The sequence below is a fragment of the Hyperolius riggenbachi genome, chromosome 5 (assembly GCF_040937935.1).
Source record: "Hyperolius riggenbachi isolate aHypRig1 chromosome 5, aHypRig1.pri, whole genome shotgun sequence".
NCBI lineage: Eukaryota > Metazoa > Chordata > Amphibia > Anura > Hyperoliidae > Hyperolius > Hyperolius riggenbachi.
This window is the reverse complement of record NC_090650.1, coordinates 178,165,475-178,186,422: the sequence shown is the minus strand read 5'-3', so window position 1 is coordinate 178,186,422 and position 20,948 is coordinate 178,165,475. Positions and strand designations below refer to the sequence as shown.

The following is a 20,948-nucleotide window of genomic DNA, read 5'->3' as shown; positions in this document are numbered from 1 at the left end:
CACCAACTGAGGTAAGCAGTGCTTCAGCCTCCTCTGCTAGAGGGTTTAAAGTATCCAAAGTACTGGGTGAAGCATAAGACTCTGCGACCACAGCTTCACTGGACAGGATCACTGAACAGTCCATATTGCAGGGCAAAACCATGGAAGCACCTGCTGGACAGCATAATGATTCTGTGACCTGAGTTTCATTGGAGAGATCTACTGCACAATTCATGGTACAGGGCAAATTTATTGGAAAATTTTCTGAACAAGGTAATAATTCTGCGATTTCAGGTTCACATAGCAGATGCTCTGAGCTATTCACGAAACTAGAGCGAGGTGTAGAAACAGGAAGATCAAGACACAATGTTTGCGCATCTGAATCACCATTCATTTGTAAAATTGGAAAATTCAGATGCTGGGGTTCTGAGGTTACTAGACAGGATTGCTGGGACTCGGAAACTGATGTAGTGCATCTATTGGCATCTGCTGGATCAGACAGGAGTTGAACATTATTAACACAGGTAATTTCTGCAGAAGTGTTTGCAGAGACAGGCAAGATTTTTCTGGTGTCTGTTTCACTAAACAAAGAGTCATGAGTACTGGCTAGGCTGGACTCGGAAGTCAGCAGGACCTCTGGATTCTCTGCTGAGAAATTTGTGCAGGGCAAAGTTAAGAAAGTATCAGTGGCTTCTGTTTTACTGGGAAGTAACACTGAGTTATCCATGGTACAGGGTGGAATTGCAGGAACTTCAATTTCACACAAAAAGAGCTCCGAATCACCTGCTGAATCAGCCAAAGGTGCTGAAGCAGGCGGGTCAGAACGCCAAATTTGCGAATTCAGAGTCACAAAAAAATCATCCAAAATCAGTTCCCACACATCAATCAATGGAGCCACAAAGTCATACTCACACACACCAGTTTCTATTAGGTTATAGGCAGACTTAATGCATGCATTCAATACCAATTCACTTTTTGCACTATAAAATTGACAAAATGAACTTGAATCATTCTTCCATTCATTGACCAGAGCTTCCATCTCTCCTTTCTCAAATGGAGGATTCCAAGCATACTTAACAGGCAGATCATGGTTTGCAGATATGATTGTAGCAGGGACATATATTGGGTTAATTAGCAGGTGATTGGCAGATTCCTTATTCCTAAGAATCTCCAATACCTGTAGCAAGTGCTGAACTGTAGTGTATGCAAACTTTCCTTGCTTTACAAATAAGTTGATTTGTTCAATACTCTGTAATATCTCCTCATAATCATACTCAGATAATTCTTTTAAACAAAAATCTTTATTTTCCCTAGCCAGGGAGGAAAGTTCATTAGTAGTTTCATAAGTCCATTTAACTCCCCTGAAAGACAATTGCATTTCATTATCTGTTAATGGCAGAATCTCATTATAGGTCTCAGTCGCTAAGGATAACGACTCTGCAGATCGGACACGTTTCTTAGAACGTTTGCGTTTGGCCTTAGACCCTGCTGTTCTTGGTGATTTATTCAAGGCTGCAGGAAAATTATCAGTAACACTTTCTGCTTGCTGAACATTTTTGCAAGCAATTGAAGGAGTAGCTGATTGGCCTGCTGCCAGGAGTTCATTAAGAGGAAAAGGCAATGGATCTATGCGCAACCAGTTATGGATCACAAACGCTAGAAATTCCAGCGGTCTCTCTTTCAAATCGGAATGATTGAGAACATCAAATGCCCACTGGAACAATTCCCCTTTAAACAAAATATAACTTAGTTGGAGTGCCCAGGTTGAAACAGGAGTCGCTTGGAGATCAGGATTGGTCAGGAACCTGGCACATTCAGAGAAAAACTCATTTTCTGTTTCAGAGCTAAGTTCTTCAAATTTCTTAAAGGAACAGGAACCATAATTAACAGTGTCATACTTTCTGGGAATCCCCCCCACAATGGGGATTGGTAATGGGGTTTTCATAATGTGACGCTTGGTGGTGTATTCTCCACAGTCAGCATGCAACACATGAGCTGACGTGGAGGAGGTACACACACTAGCACAAGGAAACAGGCTATCCCTAGTATAGTGGAGGGGAGGACTGACTCCAATAGGAGATTGTGGCGCACAGAGCCGGTGCAGATCCGACAGCCACAAACAATGCTTTCGCTATAACGTCTCAGCGCAAAGTAGCGCTGAGCGCACAAACCAGAACTGAGGGTATCAGGACAGGTAGACAGAATGAACGCTTGCTAGCTAGCGGCTACTTAGCGACAGCAAGCGTCCAAAACCAGACAGACTGGAATGAGGCAGCCAATGCGATGCGGCGATGGTGTGCCTCACAAAGACAGGACAGGATAGTCAGAAAATAGCAGGATTAAGATAGATGAACGTAACACAGATAAATATACAATAAGTATGTTTTCCTAGCGTATTACAATTACAGCTATCAATGAAACTATTTGTAACGTCTGACTAACATATGTATATATCGGCAATGAACCGATATATGACATAAGCAGTAACGCTGACTAGGACTGGAGTAATACAGGGAACAGGACTCAGAAGGATTCGCTATCTTTTCGCAGAGATGAACGCAATCCACAAACAGTAACAGAACAGGATTCAGAAGGATTCGTTATCTCTTCGCAGAGATGAACGCAATCCACAAACAGAACCAGGAGCAGGGTAACTACCTCAGCACGGGTGGTCACGGTACGCGCAACCTACCAAAACGTGCTGGAAAGCTGACTAACTGCACACAGGATGTAAACAGTTCGTGTACGTATACATCAGCGACACTGATGTATCAACGTAACACAAATACAAGGAAAATAATAAACGTGCTGGTATGCATATATATTGGCAATGAACCAACATATGATGCAAAGACCAGCAAAGTATCTTTATAACAAGAAACACGATCGGGGGCTAAAGCGACAGCAAGGCAGGCTTAAGCTGAAGCTATGAAAACCCAAGGAAACCCTGCAGGAAGCAGATCTTTATACTGAGGTCATCCAATGGGAGCAGACATGCAGATTCCCACACAGGTGAATGATAATCAGTCACAAGCTGACAGCAGGGAAAGACAGACAAAGCTATGCAGCTTGCATGGAAATAGATCAGAACTGCCTGAGCTGCAGCACTACTACTTCCAGCAATAGCTGCTGCAGCAGCGATCATTACAAGATATATGTAGAATTACTGTATATCTACTCTAAGGATGTATAAATATGTTTAAGGTACATCTCTACAAATAAGTTATAAAGTTTGTACTTAAGATTAAGGTTACTTACAACAGGTTATTATGTATAAAGTATTCATTTGTCAAGTGTAATAATATGTCTTTGATATATATGTTTAAAAAATTATTTTTGAAAATTCCAATAAAAAATATTGAAATGTGTAAAAAAAAAAACAAAACAAAAAAAACTCTCTGCTTTCACTGATGGCTACGATGGTACAATGCTCTACTGCTACAGGAACAAAGAAGGGTGCCAAACCATACACCCTAGCACAGAGGTAGCAACAGCTCAGGTGTCCTTTTTAAAGTGACAGTTTAGCAATGAAAGGGAAGCAAACAGCATTTTTATTCCTGCAGTGCTCAGACGGTCGGAGCTGAAGTACAGAAAATGAGTCAGGAAAGAGTTAACTGAAGCAGATAAGAGATCACTGAAAGGAAGAAAAAAATAATAAATTAGGCTTAGATAAGAAACTGTAATTAACAGCTGCTGGGGTCAGTCTGACAGCTGAAAAAAAATAGCAGAGCTCACTGATGTTTGTGAATGCCTGCATTAGAACTCAGCAGAACTTCGTTATTTTTGCTTTGTAATGTACATCCGTGGTATTTCTTGCATCAACTTGTATGTCCATCATACAAAGAAAGGATCATCAGGTGACAGCTGATGCTGATTGTCATAACACACCAGGAAATGAGAGAGAGATGCAGGGATTGGGGAACTCTGGAATTCAGCTATTAGTGCAGAGCAGGGTGCTGGCTGGCTGCGGGACCAGAAGAGATTTACTTTGACATATGACCTCTTCTCTCTCTAAGTCCTGCCGCCCTTCTGATCTTATCTGATTTTATCGCTGTATGCCATGGCCTTTCCAGAAATCCGGCCCTGCACCTAGGAAAATGTCAATTCATCAAAGCTATTACTGCATGAAAAGCTGAAATTACCGAGCAGTGAGATAAATTACCGACTTGTGCTGTATATACCTCAGCAAATGTCAGTAAATGTAAATTCATCAATGTTACAGCATTCGGTAACACATTCGGAATTACCTCCAGCTCTGCTCTGTCGGTAACTAGCTTTGAATGCCTTCTGTGTGGATGTCCTTATGATTGACAGGAGCAGGGAGCAAATAGAAAGAGCCCGTCTCCTGCAAGGACCACTGATAGGTTGTGCAAGCTTCTTGGGTGGAATAAGCTTTTAAACCACCCAGGCAGGGAGCAGAGAGAAAATATGTTTTCCTGGAACCCTTCGGTAGTGACGCCCTTTGAGTGCCTGATTGAATATGCAGAGATTCTAGTGGGAGCTGCTGGGGAAATTACCTAAGCAAGGGCATGTGTAATGTTTCTTGGCAGTTCATCTAAGCTGTAGCAAGTAAATAGCATGTTAGGACTAATGGGACAGATTAAGAGCAGATTCAGAGCAAGCAGCAGCAGTATAACATTCACATCTGAAGGGATGTTGGGGATGCCTCTTTTCTATTGTTTAGCCCTCAATGCAAGGAACAGCGTAACACCGCCACACTGCAGTAACTTAGCGAACATCTACCACGCATGTGAAAATATTGATGAATTAGCACACACAAGTCTAAAGTACAGAATGTGATATTTTACCGACTTTCTTTTTGTTATCGAACAGCCTTTTATAAATTGAAGCCATAGTGTCAGATAAGAGGCAGTGAGATTTATACCTGGATAGTCTGACCCCTGGCAAAGAGAGAGTATTGAGTTTTAATGTACTTTCAAGACTCAGGTGGCAAGGTAATGTTGAGGAGTTTGAATAGGGTGGGTGAGAGGGGGCACCCCTGTCTGGTCCCTCTAGTGATATGGAACATGGGTTAGGAATAGCCTGCATAATGAATACTAGCCATGGAGTTAGAGTACACCACTTTAATCCATGCTAGAAAAAAGTTCCTTAGGCCCCACTTATCTAATACACAAAACAGGTAAATGGTTAAAAGCCTTGTAAATATCCAGAGACAAACACAGGCCGGGGATTTTCCACTTACGTAGCATTTCTATCACTTAAGTTGCTCTCATGGTCGCATGAGAATCCTGGTGATTTGACACAAAGTATAATATCTGCTAAAAAATGAGTTTACCTGGGTGGTTAGTATTTTGCCTAACAACTTAGTGCTAGTGCACACCAAGAGCGCTTCTGAGTGCTTTTAAAAAGCGCTTGTCTAATGTATTGAAATGGGATGGACCACACCAGAGGGTTGTAATTTTTAAGCAAACGCGGGTCCTGCAGCATTTCTGCTGATTTCTGAGGCGCTCTGAAAATCGCTAGATCAGAGAGATTTTCCAAGTGTTTTTGTGACAAAACCAGTACACTAGCAGCTGTATGGTACATTAAAAAATGCCACACAAAAACGCTCCAAAAAACTCACTTCAAAAAACACTGAGGGTTTGCGATTACATTAGCAGTTTTTGGTGCTCCCTGGCCCTCACTGTCAATATTTAACAAAGAGGCCGAAACGGATTGAGGTCAAATGGTTCCTGATTTGTTTTCAGGTTCATGGCTATATCCGCTTGTAAATACCACGTATTTGTGGTCAGACCTTTTTTTATATGCATTGAAAAGAGGTAACAGAAGAGTGCTCAGGGCTGCAGAGAACTTTTTATAAAACAAAACCAAAGAACCCATCAGGGGTTTTAGAAATCTTGAGAGCTTTAATAGCTACTGAGACCTCCTTGTGACTCCAGGCGACGCCCAGTCATCCAAAACGCACAAAAATCGCAGATCCAGCAGTCGTTTCTGATCACCACAATCGATCGCACATCTATTGCAGGGCTCAGAATGACAAACTTTGGTTTTAAGCTAGACCGTTCTGGGAAAGGTAGTTAATTGCGTTTAACACAACAAGCTGGTTCCCCGGCCCCCTGGACAGCTAATGGCCCCTCTCAGAGGATATGCCAGCTGTTTCACTCTGATAAGGAGGCCTAGATTCAGCCAGGCAGGCTAAGAATCCCCGGGAGGTCTTGACACCTTGCTCCCGGGAAGGATCAAAGGGAAGCCAGCTGCCAGCACACACCCTGAATGACCTGAGGCTCATAGCATAATCCATAACTCCCTAGTTCTGTCATATTTCTTGGGTTTCTGAGATGGCAGCTTCGCCAAACGTGGGTAAAGTGTAGCGTGAGTCCCGGTGCTGGTTCTGTGAAATTCCCAGAACTCTGCCCCCTAAACTCTCATAGCAATATGGGTTTGAAGAGATAGACCTGTCATATTTCATGTCCTAGGATTCATAAAATCATGCTGAGTGTGAATCTGCGGTATAGGTTTTAACTGCCCCCACGTGCACCCCAAGACGGGCCGAACTAGAGTTCTGCCAGTCTGAGGGTCTGTAAGGATGGGACAGCCCCTGCTCCATCCTCCCGAGGCTGGACTTGTGCCTGTCATAGCCACTCCCCGCAGCGATGGGTGATAAAACTATTGACAGGCTGAAACGCAGGTGTCCTCCACCTTGAAACACCATCTTGATCACATCTGTGCCAGCTTGAGGATATGCTGGCATCTACCTGGTCTGAACTCTGAACTTTGAACTGACACAAAAGTAACTCTACAAGTTTTTCCCACAACAGGATATCTTTCCACAAATCTAAGTATTTTTTTTATCCCTTTTTAGTTTTTTAAATTGTTTTATCATTTGTCTCTATAATTGTTGATTTTAACGATTTTCTGTATATATTAATTTTTTATATTGCACGTAAATAAAGACTTTATCAAAGTCGTTTACTGTCCTGCTACACCTGCTATACAGCCATACACAGAAACTCAACTCGGGTCTCTGAGTCGCCGCTACTATTATTGATATCTAGACAGAATACAGCGTGTTTTAACCGTTTTATTTGCAGGATCAGTCAGTCGGTAGGGACGACTGGCCCATACCAGTGGTGGTGGCAGATATACCCTGAAATAGTGTGTAAAGTGTATTTCCGTAACCCACAGACTCCCTTCTGGTTTGTCTGCGGCCAATTCCCAACGGTTTCTGCTCATTGACTGTGACCACAGTTTGCACGATCTGTGCGCTGGAACCGTTTGGAAGGCATTTCGCATTCCAGCCACCAGGGCTCCTGTGACACTCCTCTTAAGTTATTTCACCGTTCAATGCTTCTGTCAAGGCTGCTGGTATTTGTGGCAGGGGGATATAATCAAGGAAGGAGTCTGTCCTGGCTGTGGGGGCGAGACTGTTTACTATACAGTTTACTTAGAAATCATGGAAGCCTGCTGTTATTTTATGGAATCGGAAGTAATCTGGCCTTGAAACAAATGGACTGCTAGAGTGGGGAGCCTATAGACCCTATTGCCTCTAGTTTATTAGTCAAATCTAAAATGTCCCGTTGGTGCTGTTTATTCTTATAAGAGGCTAGCACTATAATACGCCCTCGGACTGTCTTTTTCAGAGCTTCCCAGAGAGGGATAGGTGAAGCAGCTGATATCTCAAGGTGTGTATGAGATCTGCAGATACTGTATCATAGACTATGAATGAAATTTGCAGGAACTGATCTTTTGCAAATACTGATCTTTTGCATGTGTACAACATCTTTGTGTATAGCATCCTGCAAAGATTTTTATCTGATGGGGAGTTTAGCTCAATAGAACAGACTGTGTAGGTATGTTCTCATACTACATGGAAGGGGTAAAATTGGTCTGTGATCTATCCTTTTCTAAAGACTTTTATCTCAAGTGTATACTTAGCTTTACTCTAGCAAAGAACAAAGTGTTGTACAATCTTGCAGTGCATGGTAGCATGAGGAATATGCTAGTTGCATACCCCATGTTACCAAAGCAGTGCTGTCATTGTGTGGTAATCGGCCAGTATTGGTAAAAATTGCTAATTATGAAATGTAATAATTAAAGACGGTTTGTAAAAATCATGCCTGTTGTGGATCATATCTTGCAGAAATTGTGGAAAAAGTTAAAGAGATATCCCACCCAAACTGGAAAAAGCCACCTGAAACAACAGTAGTTTTAACTGAAGTTAACTTTAATGAAGTGGTGGAGAATGTTGATATCATACTTGTTCAATTTTATGCACCATGGTAAGTCATATTTTAAGAATTTTATGTACTTGCATGAATAAAAATGTTAAAATTGCATCTAGACGCATTAATTCATAAGTGCTTATAGTTTAACCTTTTCGCGTTCCACGGTTTTTACAACTTAAAGTTCCTGACATTTTTGACACGTTAGCTGTGTCGTTTTGATACAGCAGTAACTTTTTAATTATGCCATCTTAGTGATGCATATCTTGTTTTTTCAGTACAATCTAGGCTTTCTTTGATATTTTTCTCCCAAAACTATTTTGTGTTATAGTCTATTTATGGGGGAAAATTAGGCGTAAATGCAGAAAACAAACTTTTTTTTTTTTTCTTCATTTTTTCACTCTTCCTAATTTTCACATCACACGTCCCAGTTATAAAACATTTACAAATAAATAATTTGGCCCTTCCTGATTAAAATGATACCCCATATGCCACATTTTACTTCTAGCTGAGCATGTGGCGGACCATTATCACTAGTCTGCGCGTCTGTGGCGATCAAATGCGTTTGCTAAGGCGACAGTTCAGGGGGCATAGAGCTGTACAGATGCATCACTAGGCCATGGCAGAGTGTTACATCTGTAGAGAATTTGGACCTGAAACTTTCGCCCTAGCGATTGCATCTGATCGCTACTGGCGGCAGTCATTAAACGTTTATAAATGGGGATAGGTATTGCAGGGGTTAACAATGGGTTAATACTCTAAATTTGGGTTAAAAGTTAATGGCGAATTAAAAAAAAAATACTTTCAGAAAGGCGAGGGCAGGGGAGGAGCTCACCAAGATGGTGTGAGGGAGGAACCTCTGATCTCCAGGCTCGGCGTGTAGCAGTCCGCCCTGTGCAATGCTGTCCCCTTGAGGCTTCCCCGGCTATTGAGTCTCTGAGGCGGGTGAGGACGTTCCGTGCGGTGGCTCCGTGCTGCGACCCCAGACGAACGAGGCTCTGAGTACTGCGGGGTGAAGATTGCCAGGTGGCCGCGTCTGTTGTGGGAAGGAGGAGGCGGCTGACCCAGCAGAGAGGAGAGGTGGAGAGTGTATCCAGGCACATCCCCGGGATCCACTGGGAGAGGAGAGGCTGGTGCCGGGGAGAGGACAGGGTGCGTGCTAGTGCACAGTGGGGAGGACGCCAGAGAGGTACTAGGCGACCCCCCCCCCCGATCGGACAGTAGAGACCAGAGCAGAGGCAGAAGCCAGGAAGGCGGGGAGCAGGAGCAAGAGAGCCTGATCTGTGGTGGAGGAGGAGGAAAGACTGAGTGGGGCTCTCACTGCAAGCCCAAAGGGTAGAAGCTGCATCCCCAGAGACCTCCGGTATGTGAGAGTACAACAGCTACAACTGGTAAGAGACAAGTAAATACATTTAAGAACTGTATTACCTGGGCAAAAGAAACTGCTAAAAATCATTAAGATTTGTATACAAATGATCAATGGCTTATGATCAATCCAGGTTTCACTCAATGGTTAAGGACAAGGAAAAGGAAAAAAGGGAAAGAACACCAGTATAAAAGACCCAGAGGTAACTCACAGATCAGTTAATAAGTTTTTCCCACTGGCTGAAAAAAATTATAATAGACTCTCCATAGAGGGCAGAAGCCTGGCTAATAGCACGCTCCCATTGTCCAATGCAAGCTCCCCTGACTCTGAAGCCAAACGAGGCAATAGTATGGAGAAGATATGGAGTTGCCTACGGAGCCTACCCACGAGGTAGGACTTAGAAGCTCAAACTGAACAAATAGAAGCGTCCGAAAAAACTGAGATCGCTGAGATAAGGGATGAAATAATTGAGCTGCAAGGGAAAGCCCAAGCTATGGGAGAGACAATGACAAAACTGCAGATGGACGTTGAGGCCCTCAAAAAAAAAAAAAAAATAGGAAGAAACAAGGTGACATTAAGATTAACCTGAAATATGAGATCGAGGATCTGCAAAATCGAGAGAGAAGAAATAATCTAAGGGTAAAGGGGATTCCATAGACAATCCAGGGGGAAGATCTCGCTGGATACTTACAAGCTCTGTTCAATGATATGCTGGGCCATCCACAGGAACATAAGTTAAAATTAGATCGTGCACATAGGGCATTACGGGCACCCCCAAAGGAGAAGGACCCCCGAGTGACATAATTAGCAAATTTCATAATTAAAGGGAAAAAAAGGTGACTAATATAGCAAGACAAAAGGGCCAGGTTTCATGGAAGAGGCACATAATAAATATTTATCAAGACTTGGCCCCTTCGACGCTGATACAAAGAGCGATGAAGCCTCTACTGACTATATTGCAACAAAAAGAAATTGCATATAAATGGGGGTTTCCATTTATTCTGATAGTAAAGAGGGGTCAGTGACAATTGACATTGCGATACCCAGATGACCTGCTAGCATTTTGTAAAGATATATCAATCACGCAGGTAGAACTGCCTGATAGGAAACCAAAGATGATGGGAAGCTATCAATGGAGACTTAGGCCACATACAGACATCAGACCATAGTCTTTGGAAAATGAAAGATCACAGACCAATCTTACCACCCTTCATGTAGTATGAGAGCCATACTCTACACAGTCTTTTCTATGGAGCTGAACTCCACATCAGAAAAAAATCTTTGCAAGATGCTGCACACACAGATGCTGTACAGACACAAAAGATCAGTATCTGCAAAAGATCTGTTCCTGCCAAAAATCCATTCCTGCAAATTGCAATGATAGTCTATGAGATCTGCAGATCATCATACACACATGATTTAACTGACATTCATCTGCAGATCAGATCCACCAGGATGGATTTTCAGATCTGCAGATGAATGTCAGCTAAATCATGTGTGTACGATGATCTGCAGATCTCATAGACTATCATTGCAATTTGCAGGAATGGATTTTTGGCAGGAACAGATCTTTTGCAGATACTGATCTTTTGTGTCTGTACAGCATCTGTGTGTGCAGCATCTTGCAATGATTTTTTTCTGATGTGGAGTTCAGCTCCATAGAAAAGACTGTCTAGAGTATGGCTCTTATACTACAGGAAGGGTGGTAAGATTGGTCTGTGATCTTTCATTTTCCAAAGACTATGGTCTGATGTCTGTATGTGGCCTAAGAAACAATAAGGAATAATAAAATGATTTAATGGTGGACTAGAATAAAGGATATTTTTAATGGTGGGGGGAGGTGGGTGGAGAGAGTGAGAATAAAATTGGCTTTCCCTCCCTTTTTTCACATAGCGATAACTAGATCTGTTCAAATAGACATTAAGAGGGATATATGGGGGGGGGGGGGGTATGGGCATGGAGGGTACTATATTCACCACGCCCGGACGACAAATTTTCGCCCGGATGTGGATGAATACCTAATAGAAATAGGGGAAGGGTTAGAAATCTAAAAAGCACTGATGATTTTCACAAATTTACAGTAACAGATGTGTGGAGTGCTTGGGCAAGTATGCTTGAAAAAAGGTGGACGGGAGAAGGAAGGGTGGGAGTAGGCTCTCCTCCACCTCCAAACACAGGGTTGAAGAGAGGTATAGGTAGGTAAGGGACCTCCTCTTTTTTTCTCACCCCCCCCCCCCCCTCCGCTGGGTTCCACGCCCCTGCTTGAAGTAGAAAGAGTCGAGGCCGGGAAAGGGAGGAGATATACCTAACCCCCAAAAAATGGTAGTTTAGTACCCAATAAGGTGATGCAACCAACCGAGGGAACCAGATGGGGTGGTACCCACAGGAAACTTTCCTTTTTAGGGGGAATGGAGGAAGGGCTGGGGCTCGAACTCCAAGAGGGGGGTGTTGCAAAATGGAGTTTAAAGAGGATGTGTGTTAGTTTGGATGGAGGGAAAATGGGGAGGGGTGGGGCTGTGGGAAATCAGTAGGGTCAGTCTGGAATATAAGAGCTATGATAGAAATATAAAGGATGGAAATTAAGGTGGTGTCACTTAATGTTAGAGGGCTCAACGTTCCTGAAAAGAGGTCGGCCATATTAAGACTCTGCCATAGGGAAGGGGCGAGTGTTGTGTGCCTGCAGGAGACCCATTTTAAGATCTCAAAGATGCCAAGAATGTATGATAGATATTATAAAATGATCTATGTGAGTGGCCTGCAGGCAACCAAGACGAGGGGTTTGTTTAGGCAGAGAAAGTTCAAAGTGGCACTCCCTATGCTGGCTTGTTTGGAGACAGTGTGAGTATAGTAGAGGTTAAACAGTTCTCACCAGATCACCGACGTCTTCCAGAATCCTTACTGCTGGAACGTGTGCACAACGGATACTATGAAGAAAGATCATGCATACCGTGGATTGGGAGAAAAAAGAAACGAAATTCCGGGCACCTTCCGTCCAATCTGTTTATTGGCAGTGGCATCAAATTAGATGGCTTGTATATGACACATCCATGCGGTGGATACTCAGATGATGGTGAGATGGAGGTGAGGGGGCACCGGGCACCAGATGGGGCTTGCTGAGTATCCACCGCATGGATGTGTCATATACAAGCCATCTAATTTGATGCCACTGCCAATAAACAGATTGGACGGAAGGTGCCCGGAATTTCGTTTCTTTTTTTTCCCAATCCACGGTAACCAAGACGAGGGAAACAGCAATTCTGTTGGCTGTTGTATTCCATTCAAATTGAAAGAAGAATATGCAGACCCACAGGGTTGATTTAATATAATAAAAGGTCACCTATATAATAAAGCAATAACGGTGGGGTCGTACTATGTGCCAAATACCGGGCAGGTGAGAGCATTGGAACAATTTATGAAAAGATGTGAAACTTTTGATGGAGGAATTGTTATTGGATCAGATTTAAAAGTGGAACTGTCCTTAAAATTTGACACTGTAAAAATATCTGATGTGTTGCTTACTGGTTTAATTAATAAAAATGTACGGTATGTTTGCTGTAATATACCTGTCAGATGTCCTTATTTCTGTTACTGCTTTCTAGTGCAGTGCGTGCAGCCATATGTTGGTTGGCAAGTTTACACTGCCATCCAGTTGATTTCTACTTCCTCCAGCCCCTCCTTCCTCAAGCAGCTCCTTTCTCCAATCACATGCAAATTAGCCTGTGGTAGCGTACAGTTGCAGTGATATCTGGCTGTGCCTGTGTATGTAATGTCTGCTGTGTTTTCCAGCCTGTCATTTTTCTGCTCTGTATTATTGTCTATCCTCTGTCAGCTTTATACTCTGCTTTTGTGTGTGCTCTGCTGCCAGTGTGATTTTTACACTGTAATCTGCCCTTGGCAGTGCTAGGTTTCATTGTCCATTGAGATCTGTTACCTGCCCATACACCACAGGCCAATTCCCGATACAAAATCTCTTAGGAAAACACATTCAATCATGTCGGCAGATTTAACCAGCAAAGACGTTCAATCATGTCGGCAGATTTGACCAGCAAAGACGTTCAATCAAGTCGGCAGATTTGACCAGCAAAGACGTTCAATCGTGTCAGCAGTTTTGACCAGCAAAGACGTTCAATCGTGTCGGCAGATTTGACCAGCAAATGTGTTCAATTGTGTCGGCAGATTTGACCAGCAAAGACGTTCAATCGTGTCGGCAGATTTGACCAGCAAATGTGTTCAATCATGTCGGCAGATTTGACCAGCAAAGACGTTCAATCATGTCGGCAGATTTGACCAGCAAAGACGTTCAATCATGTCGGCAGATTTGACCAGCAAATGTGTTCAATCATGTCGGCAGATTTGACCAGCAAAGACGTTCAATCGTGTCGGCGGATTTGACCAGCAAAGACGTTCAATCGTGTCAGCAGTTTTGACCAGCAAAGACGTTCAATTGTGTCGGCAGATTTGGCCAGAATGGCAGCCAGTCCCGTGTGCTGTTCTGTGTCACCCCCCCCCCCCCCCCAGCAGAGCAGGAGCCAGTGTGGATGTCCTCCAACAAATACCCCCCCCCCCAGCGGGAGCAGATTCACTCACCTCTGTACACAAACATACACACATGCTCTGTACGTGCACACACATACGCCCTGTACACATACATACATACATACATGCATACATACATGCATGCTCTGTGTACATACATACACACATGCTCTGTACACATACATCATACATACACACATGCCCTGTACACATACATACCACACATGCTCTGTACGCATATACACACACACACGCCCTGTACACATACATACATACATACACACACACGCTCTATGTACATACACACACACACACACCACACAACACACAACAACACACAACAACACACAACACACAACAAACACACAACAAACACACAACACACAACAAACACACACAAACACACACAAACACACACAAACACACACAAACACACACAAACACACACAAACACGCACAACACGCACAACACAACACAACACTCTCTCTCTCTCTCTCTCTCTCTCTCTCTATCACAAACATACATACATATACATATACACACTGCATCCACACACAAACACAGCACCTCTATCTCCTATAGCAGCAGTCAGCAGCATTTCCTGTCATCCACCTCTCTCCTTTTCTCTCCAGTGTCTTCAGTCAGTCTCCCGGAGGAAGGGGGGCGGAGACTGACATTCCTCTTCACACTGAGTGTATCAGCGTGTAAACAGCTCCGGGGAAGCAGAAAGCTCACACAGGAGGGAGGGGAGACCAGGCTGTAAACAGCCCAAAACAAAGTATCCCAGTGTACTGTGCGCCTGCCGGAATGTAACAACTTCAGTGCCGCGGCAATGAACGTCATAGAGGGGAGGGGGAATTCATGTATGTTATATTATATAGTTTATTGAAATATTTGTTGCCATATATATTAATGTTTTTGCCTACAGTTTTTTAAACAAGGGTTGCTATGGTTTATTTTGATATTCAGAGGTCAGGTCCACTTTAATGTAGCATTAGATCCTAAGATGGATACATCGGTGGGGAAAACAACAGTATCGAGTGGGATACAAAAAAGGAGTAAGAAATTGTTGCATGAGCTGCAGCTGGTGGATGTTTGTCTGGGAAGCCCATAAGTGCTATATTAGAGGCATTTTCATTCAGGAGGGGGCTAGGAGAAAGAGAGAAAGGGACAGATATATTAAAACTATACTAGATAATATAGGTAAATTGGAACAGCAACATAAACAAGTTAAAGATGAGAGCATCATGGAGGAATTAAATAGGGAAAGGGAAAGATTGAAAAATACCCACTTCCAAAGGGTCAAATGTATTGGAATGAGATGTAAGCGTACATTTTTATAAATAATAAATGCAGCTCAATGCTGGCAAGAGCAATTGGGAAGCAACACAAAGGGAATTGTATCTCAAGCATCAGCAGTGCAGGAGAGGAGACCTTGCATAGGTTAGAGGACATTGCTAGAGAATTTAGAGAATATTACAATAAATGATATAAGTTAAAAACATCAGCTCCTGAAACGGGAATAGATGAAAGAAGGGAGACATTTGATTTCCTGGAGCAGAGTGATCTTCCCAGGCTGTCAGAAAGAGACAGGGGAGAGTCCCCTATCACTATGGAAGAATTAAGTTTAACGATCAGACAGATGCCAAGGGCAAGGTACCTGGACCCGATGGAATTACAAGTGATTATTACAAAAAATTTGGAGAGCAGGTCATGGGACACATGGTAAGGGCATTTAATGGAATGGAAACTACTGGTGCACAGGAGGGGTTATCTACCTGTATGCTGGAGTCTTTTATTTCTGTTCTGCACAAGGAGGGCAATGACCCACACAATGTCAAAGCTACAGACCGATAGCATTGTTAAATGTGGATATCGAGCTTTTTACCAAAATATTGGCAAATAGGATGTCCCCATTGATGAGTACAATTATTCACATAGACCAGGTTGGTTTTATTAGGGGAAGAGAAGCTAGGGATAATACCATAAGGACACTTAACCTGGCTAGATGTATGCAGGCCCACTCCAACCCTGTCATGTTTTTGTCTACGGATGCTGAAAAGGCTTTTGACAGGGTGGAGTGGACCTTTATAGAAGGGGTACTGAAATATATAGGTATAGGGGAGAAAAATGGGGAGAAAAATGATGGCACTATACACCAAGCCAAATGCGAGGGTGAATGTAGTGTTATCAGAATCATTTTTGATAAAGAATGGGACCAGGCAAGGGTGCCCCCTATCACCATTGATATTCGCCTTCTCATTGGAGCCCTTCTTGTGCAGGGCGAGGCGAGACTCTAGCATACGGGGTAGATTGGTGAAGTAGAATAGAAGATCCGCACTTTTCTGCGATTCCAATTCTTTATTTCAGGACATATCCATTAACACACACATAGATGAAAGCAATATATAGCTGACATGTTTCGAGCTACACTAGCTCTTAATCAAAGAGCTATGATGACCTGGTCATGCACTGTTACGAAGACAGGTGGGCTGAAGCGGTGTTCACACCTTGTTCTATAATGGTGAAGGGATCCGAACACAAAGTGGCAGCTTACGCAGATGATTTGTTGTTTTCCCTGGTGGAGCCACATGTCTCTCCCAAATTTAATGAAGGAATTACGGATCTTTAACAAAAAGTCAAACTTAAAGATTAATTTTGATAAGAGTGAGGCCTTAAGTTGGGGTATGGATAAAAACCAAAAAGCATTGTTAAAAATAATTTTCCTTTTAGGTGGTCAGGTGAAGCGCTGAGATACCTGGCATTTAAAATTGTGTTTAACTTTGAAAGAAATGGTGGCACACAATTATTCACCTATTTTGGAATGGGTGAAACAAGACCTAGGGTCATGGGACCGACCAAACTTTTCATGGTTTGGCAGAATAGCTATAATAAAAATGAACATTCTTCCTTGAGTACTGTACATGTTTCAGGCTCTCCCCATACCGGTTCCATCCTCCTTTTTTAAGGAGTTAACAGATTTAATAAGTAAATTTGTATGGTACGGGCCAAAAGATGAGGATTAGTGGCGGACTGCAGTCATCAGAAAGGGAAAAGGGGGGTTTGGCAGTCTCTAATTTAAGAAATTATTATGAAGCGGCTATACTAACTAAGATAGTAGATTGGCATAGGCATAAAGAGGAAAAGAGGTGGGTAACCCTGAAGGCTATAGTGGGGTACCCCCTAAGGAATCTGCCTTGAACTGTAGAAAAAAAAATCATAAGCAAAGGATCAGAAATGATAGAACACACAAAGATTTTCGATAAAAATAAAAGGTAAAACTATCCCCATGGCCAACACTCCTTATACCAATATTGGGGAATAGAAATTTCCCCCAGGCATGAACCCACTGAGCTACCCTAATTGGAGGAGGGAGAAATATTTGCGGGCATGTTGCAACTGGTTAAAGAGGAGAATTGGGTAGACATACAAGAGCTGAAGGCGGAGAAGGGGAGGGGGGAAATAGAAGAATGGAGTAATGTACAATTTACGTTCTTTCTGAAGAGCTGTGACACCAAGGAGGCATTGCGCAGGAAGCTTACTTCATTTGAACAATTTTGTATGGGAGGGGGTCAACACAGGGGGACACTTTCTAAAATGTATGCATTACTAAATGAAGTAGAGTACCCCACTGCACAAATTCGAGCTAAATGGGAGCGAGACCTAGGAAAAACATTTACAGTGCATCAATGGAAGACTGTAATGAGACTGGCAAGTAGATCATCTATCTCTACTAGGGGACAGGAGGCAGGATACAAGATCCTCTCGAGGTGGTATTATACACCTGATAGACTTAGTAGGATGTACCCAGGTACCTCAGTGCTTTGTTGGGAATGTGGGAAGGAGAGGGGGGATCTTCTGCATGTGTTCTGGGAGTGTAAAGAAATACAAAAATATTGGGTAGAAATAAGAAGGTATACCCAAGTAATCACTGTAATAGATCCCCCAGAGGACCCTGCTTTTTTCTGTTGCATAGTAATGCCTGGCCTGTTAAGAAGTATGAGAAATCACTAGTGAGATTTTTGGTCAATGCAACCAGAATTCTTATAGCAAAATATTGGAAGACAACTCAAAGTCCATCGATATGGGAATGGTTTGGGGAGATAGAGTGGGTGCGCAAAATGGAAGAGCTAACCAGATATAGGAGCTAAATGGGGGCTCCTAACATAGTGACCTAATGAAATTAGTACAAGATAAAAGTAATAAATAGTAAGCAGACTGCTAACCCAAGAGTGAATGTGAGAGAGGAAGTAGAATGAATGGTTTTGTTTTGAGAAGTTTTTGTTTTGTATAAAGGGTGGGAAGGAAATACTACTGATGGAAATTTTCTTTTCTTCGTTTTTATGATTTAGGATTTATGAACTAGAATAATATATCTGGACTATAATAATTGAAGCTGTAGGAAAAGCATCCCTTGAGAAAAGGGCACACTGTGTTTGTAATAGATATTACGGATGACTTAAAGGACTTACGAGGCGAAAATGCTAAAAAAAGTAAATCACCTGCCTCATCGTTTATGGCACGGAGGACGCCGTCCGCGCCCTCCGTGCCGATCCGCCGGGTCCCCCCCCGCTAAGTAGCGTGGGTCAGGGAGTTGGCCCTAGAGCTGCGCAGCCGCACTCGCGGCCAGGTGGACTGCGCAGCCGCGGCCAAAGGAAGCGGCCATATTGCGGGTGGCAGGAGAGCCCGACCCGGGCCGTGGGGTCGGCAGCCGGCCCGGGGGGCTAATGAGCGGGGGGACCCGGCGGATCGGCACGGAGGGCGCGGACGGCGTCCTCCGTGCCATAAAAGATGAGGCAGGTAATATACTTTTTTTTTAGCATTTTCGCCTCGTAAGTCCTTTAAGTATAATTGTATTCCTTCCACTTTTTTTTTTTTTTGGATATATAAATATTTATAATGTGAAATTTGATAAACTTAAAAAATACAGATCGTTAAAAAAAACAATTTTTTTTTTTTATTTTATTGGACCCATGCCACTTTTTACTTTTATAACTTTTTTTTTCTAACTTTATTGAATTATTGTTGCTAGCTAACAGCAACAATCATTCTCAGGATCATTCACGTGACCGTGCAGGAGCGTCGGCAGACAGCGGGATTTAATGGAGGACGTAGATTCTACATCCTAGAACACACAGGGGGACTAATTAGGACATAGAAATGTCCTGAAACCTTAAGCAGTTAATAGACCAAATCGTTAATATTTATGTGTTAGATCTTTATATAAGATAAACAGTTGACATAAAGTACAGGCAAGTTCAAAATCTTGGCTGAGTTAACCACTTACAGTGGTGTGAAAAACTATTTGCCCCCTTCCTGATTTCTTATTCTTTTGCAGGTTTGTCACACTTAAATGTTTCTGCTCATCAAAAACCGTTAACTATTAGTCAAAGATAACATAATTGAACACAAAATGCAGTTTTAAATGATGGTTTTTATTAGTGAGACAAAAACCCTCAAAACCTACATGGCCCTGTGTGAAAAAGAAATTGCCCCCTGAACCTAATAACTGGTTGGGCCACCCTTAGCAGCAATAACTGCAATCAAGCGTTTGCGATAACTTGCAACGAGTCTTTTACAGCGCTCTGGAGGAATTTTGGCCCACTCATCTTTGCAGAATTGTTGTAATTCAGCTTTGTTTGAGGGTTTTCTAGCATGAACTGCCTTTTTAAGGTCATGCCACAACATCTCAATAGGATTCAGGTCAGGACTTTGACTAGGCCACTCCAAAGTCTTCATTTTATTTTTCTTCAGCCATTCAAAGGTGGATTTGCTGGTGTTTTTGGGGTCATTGTCCTGCTGCAGCACCCAAGATCGCTTCAGCTTGAGTTGACGAACAGATGGCCGGAAATTCTCCTTCAGGATTTTTTGGTAGACAGTAAAATTCATGGTTCCATCTATCACAGTAAGCCTTCCAGGTCCTGAAGCAGCAAAACAACCCCAGACCATCACACTACTACCACCATATTTTACTGTTGGTATGATGTTCTTTTGCTGAAATGCTGTTACTTCTACGCCAGATGTAACGGGACACGCACCTTCCAAAAAGTTCAACTTTTGTCTTGTCGGTCCACAAGGTATTTTCCCAAAAGTCTTAGCAATCATTGAGATGTTTTTTTGTTTTTTTTAGCAAAATTGAGACGAGCCTTAATGTTCTTTTTGCTTAAAAGTGGTTTGCGCCTTGGATATCTGCCATGCAGGCCATTTTTGCCCAGTCTCTTTCTTATGGTGGAGTCGTGAACACTGACCTTAATTGAGGCAGGTGAGGCCTGCAGTTCTTTAGATGTTGTCCTGGGGTCTTTTGTGGCCTCTCGGATGAGTTTTCTCTGCGCTCTTGGGGTAATTTTGGTCGGCCTGCCACTCCTGGGAAGGTTCATCCCTGTTCCATGTTTTTGCCATTTGTGGATAATGGCTCTCACTGTGGTTCGCTGGAGTCCCAAAGCTTTAGAAATGGCTTTATAACCTTTACCAGACTGATAGATCTCAATTACAGTACTTTTGTTCTCATTTGTTCCTGAATTTCTTTGGATCTTGGCATGTCTAGCTTTTGAGGTGCTTTTGGTCTACTACTCTGTGTCAGATAGCTCCTATTTAAGTGATTTCTTGATTGAAACAGGTGTGGCAGTAATGAGGCCTGGGGGTGACTACGGAAGTTGAACTCAGGTGTGATAAACCACAGTGAAGTTATTTTTTAACAAGGGGGGCAATCACTTTTTCACACAGGGCCATGTAGGTTTTGAGTTTTTTTTCTCACTAAATAATAAAAACCATCATTTAAAACTGCATTTTGTGTTCAATTATGTTATCTTTGACTAATAGTTAACGGGTTTTGATGAGCAGAAACATTTAAGTGTGACAAACATGCAAAAGAATAAGAAATCAG

At 42.7% G+C, this 20,948-nt stretch overlaps 1 protein-coding gene across 1 annotated transcript in view; it reads left to right on the top strand.

Annotated features, from left to right (window-relative positions):
• Positions 1 to 20,948, top strand: part of PDIA4 (protein disulfide isomerase family A member 4) — a 581,813-nt gene that overhangs the window by 63,432 nt on the left and 497,433 nt on the right. Inside the window, exon 4 of the mRNA XM_068236444.1 lies at positions 8,081 to 8,219. Coding sequence (XP_068092545.1) covers positions 8,081 to 8,219 — 139 coding nt within the window. The remainder of the gene's footprint in view (positions 1 to 8,080; positions 8,220 to 20,948) is intronic.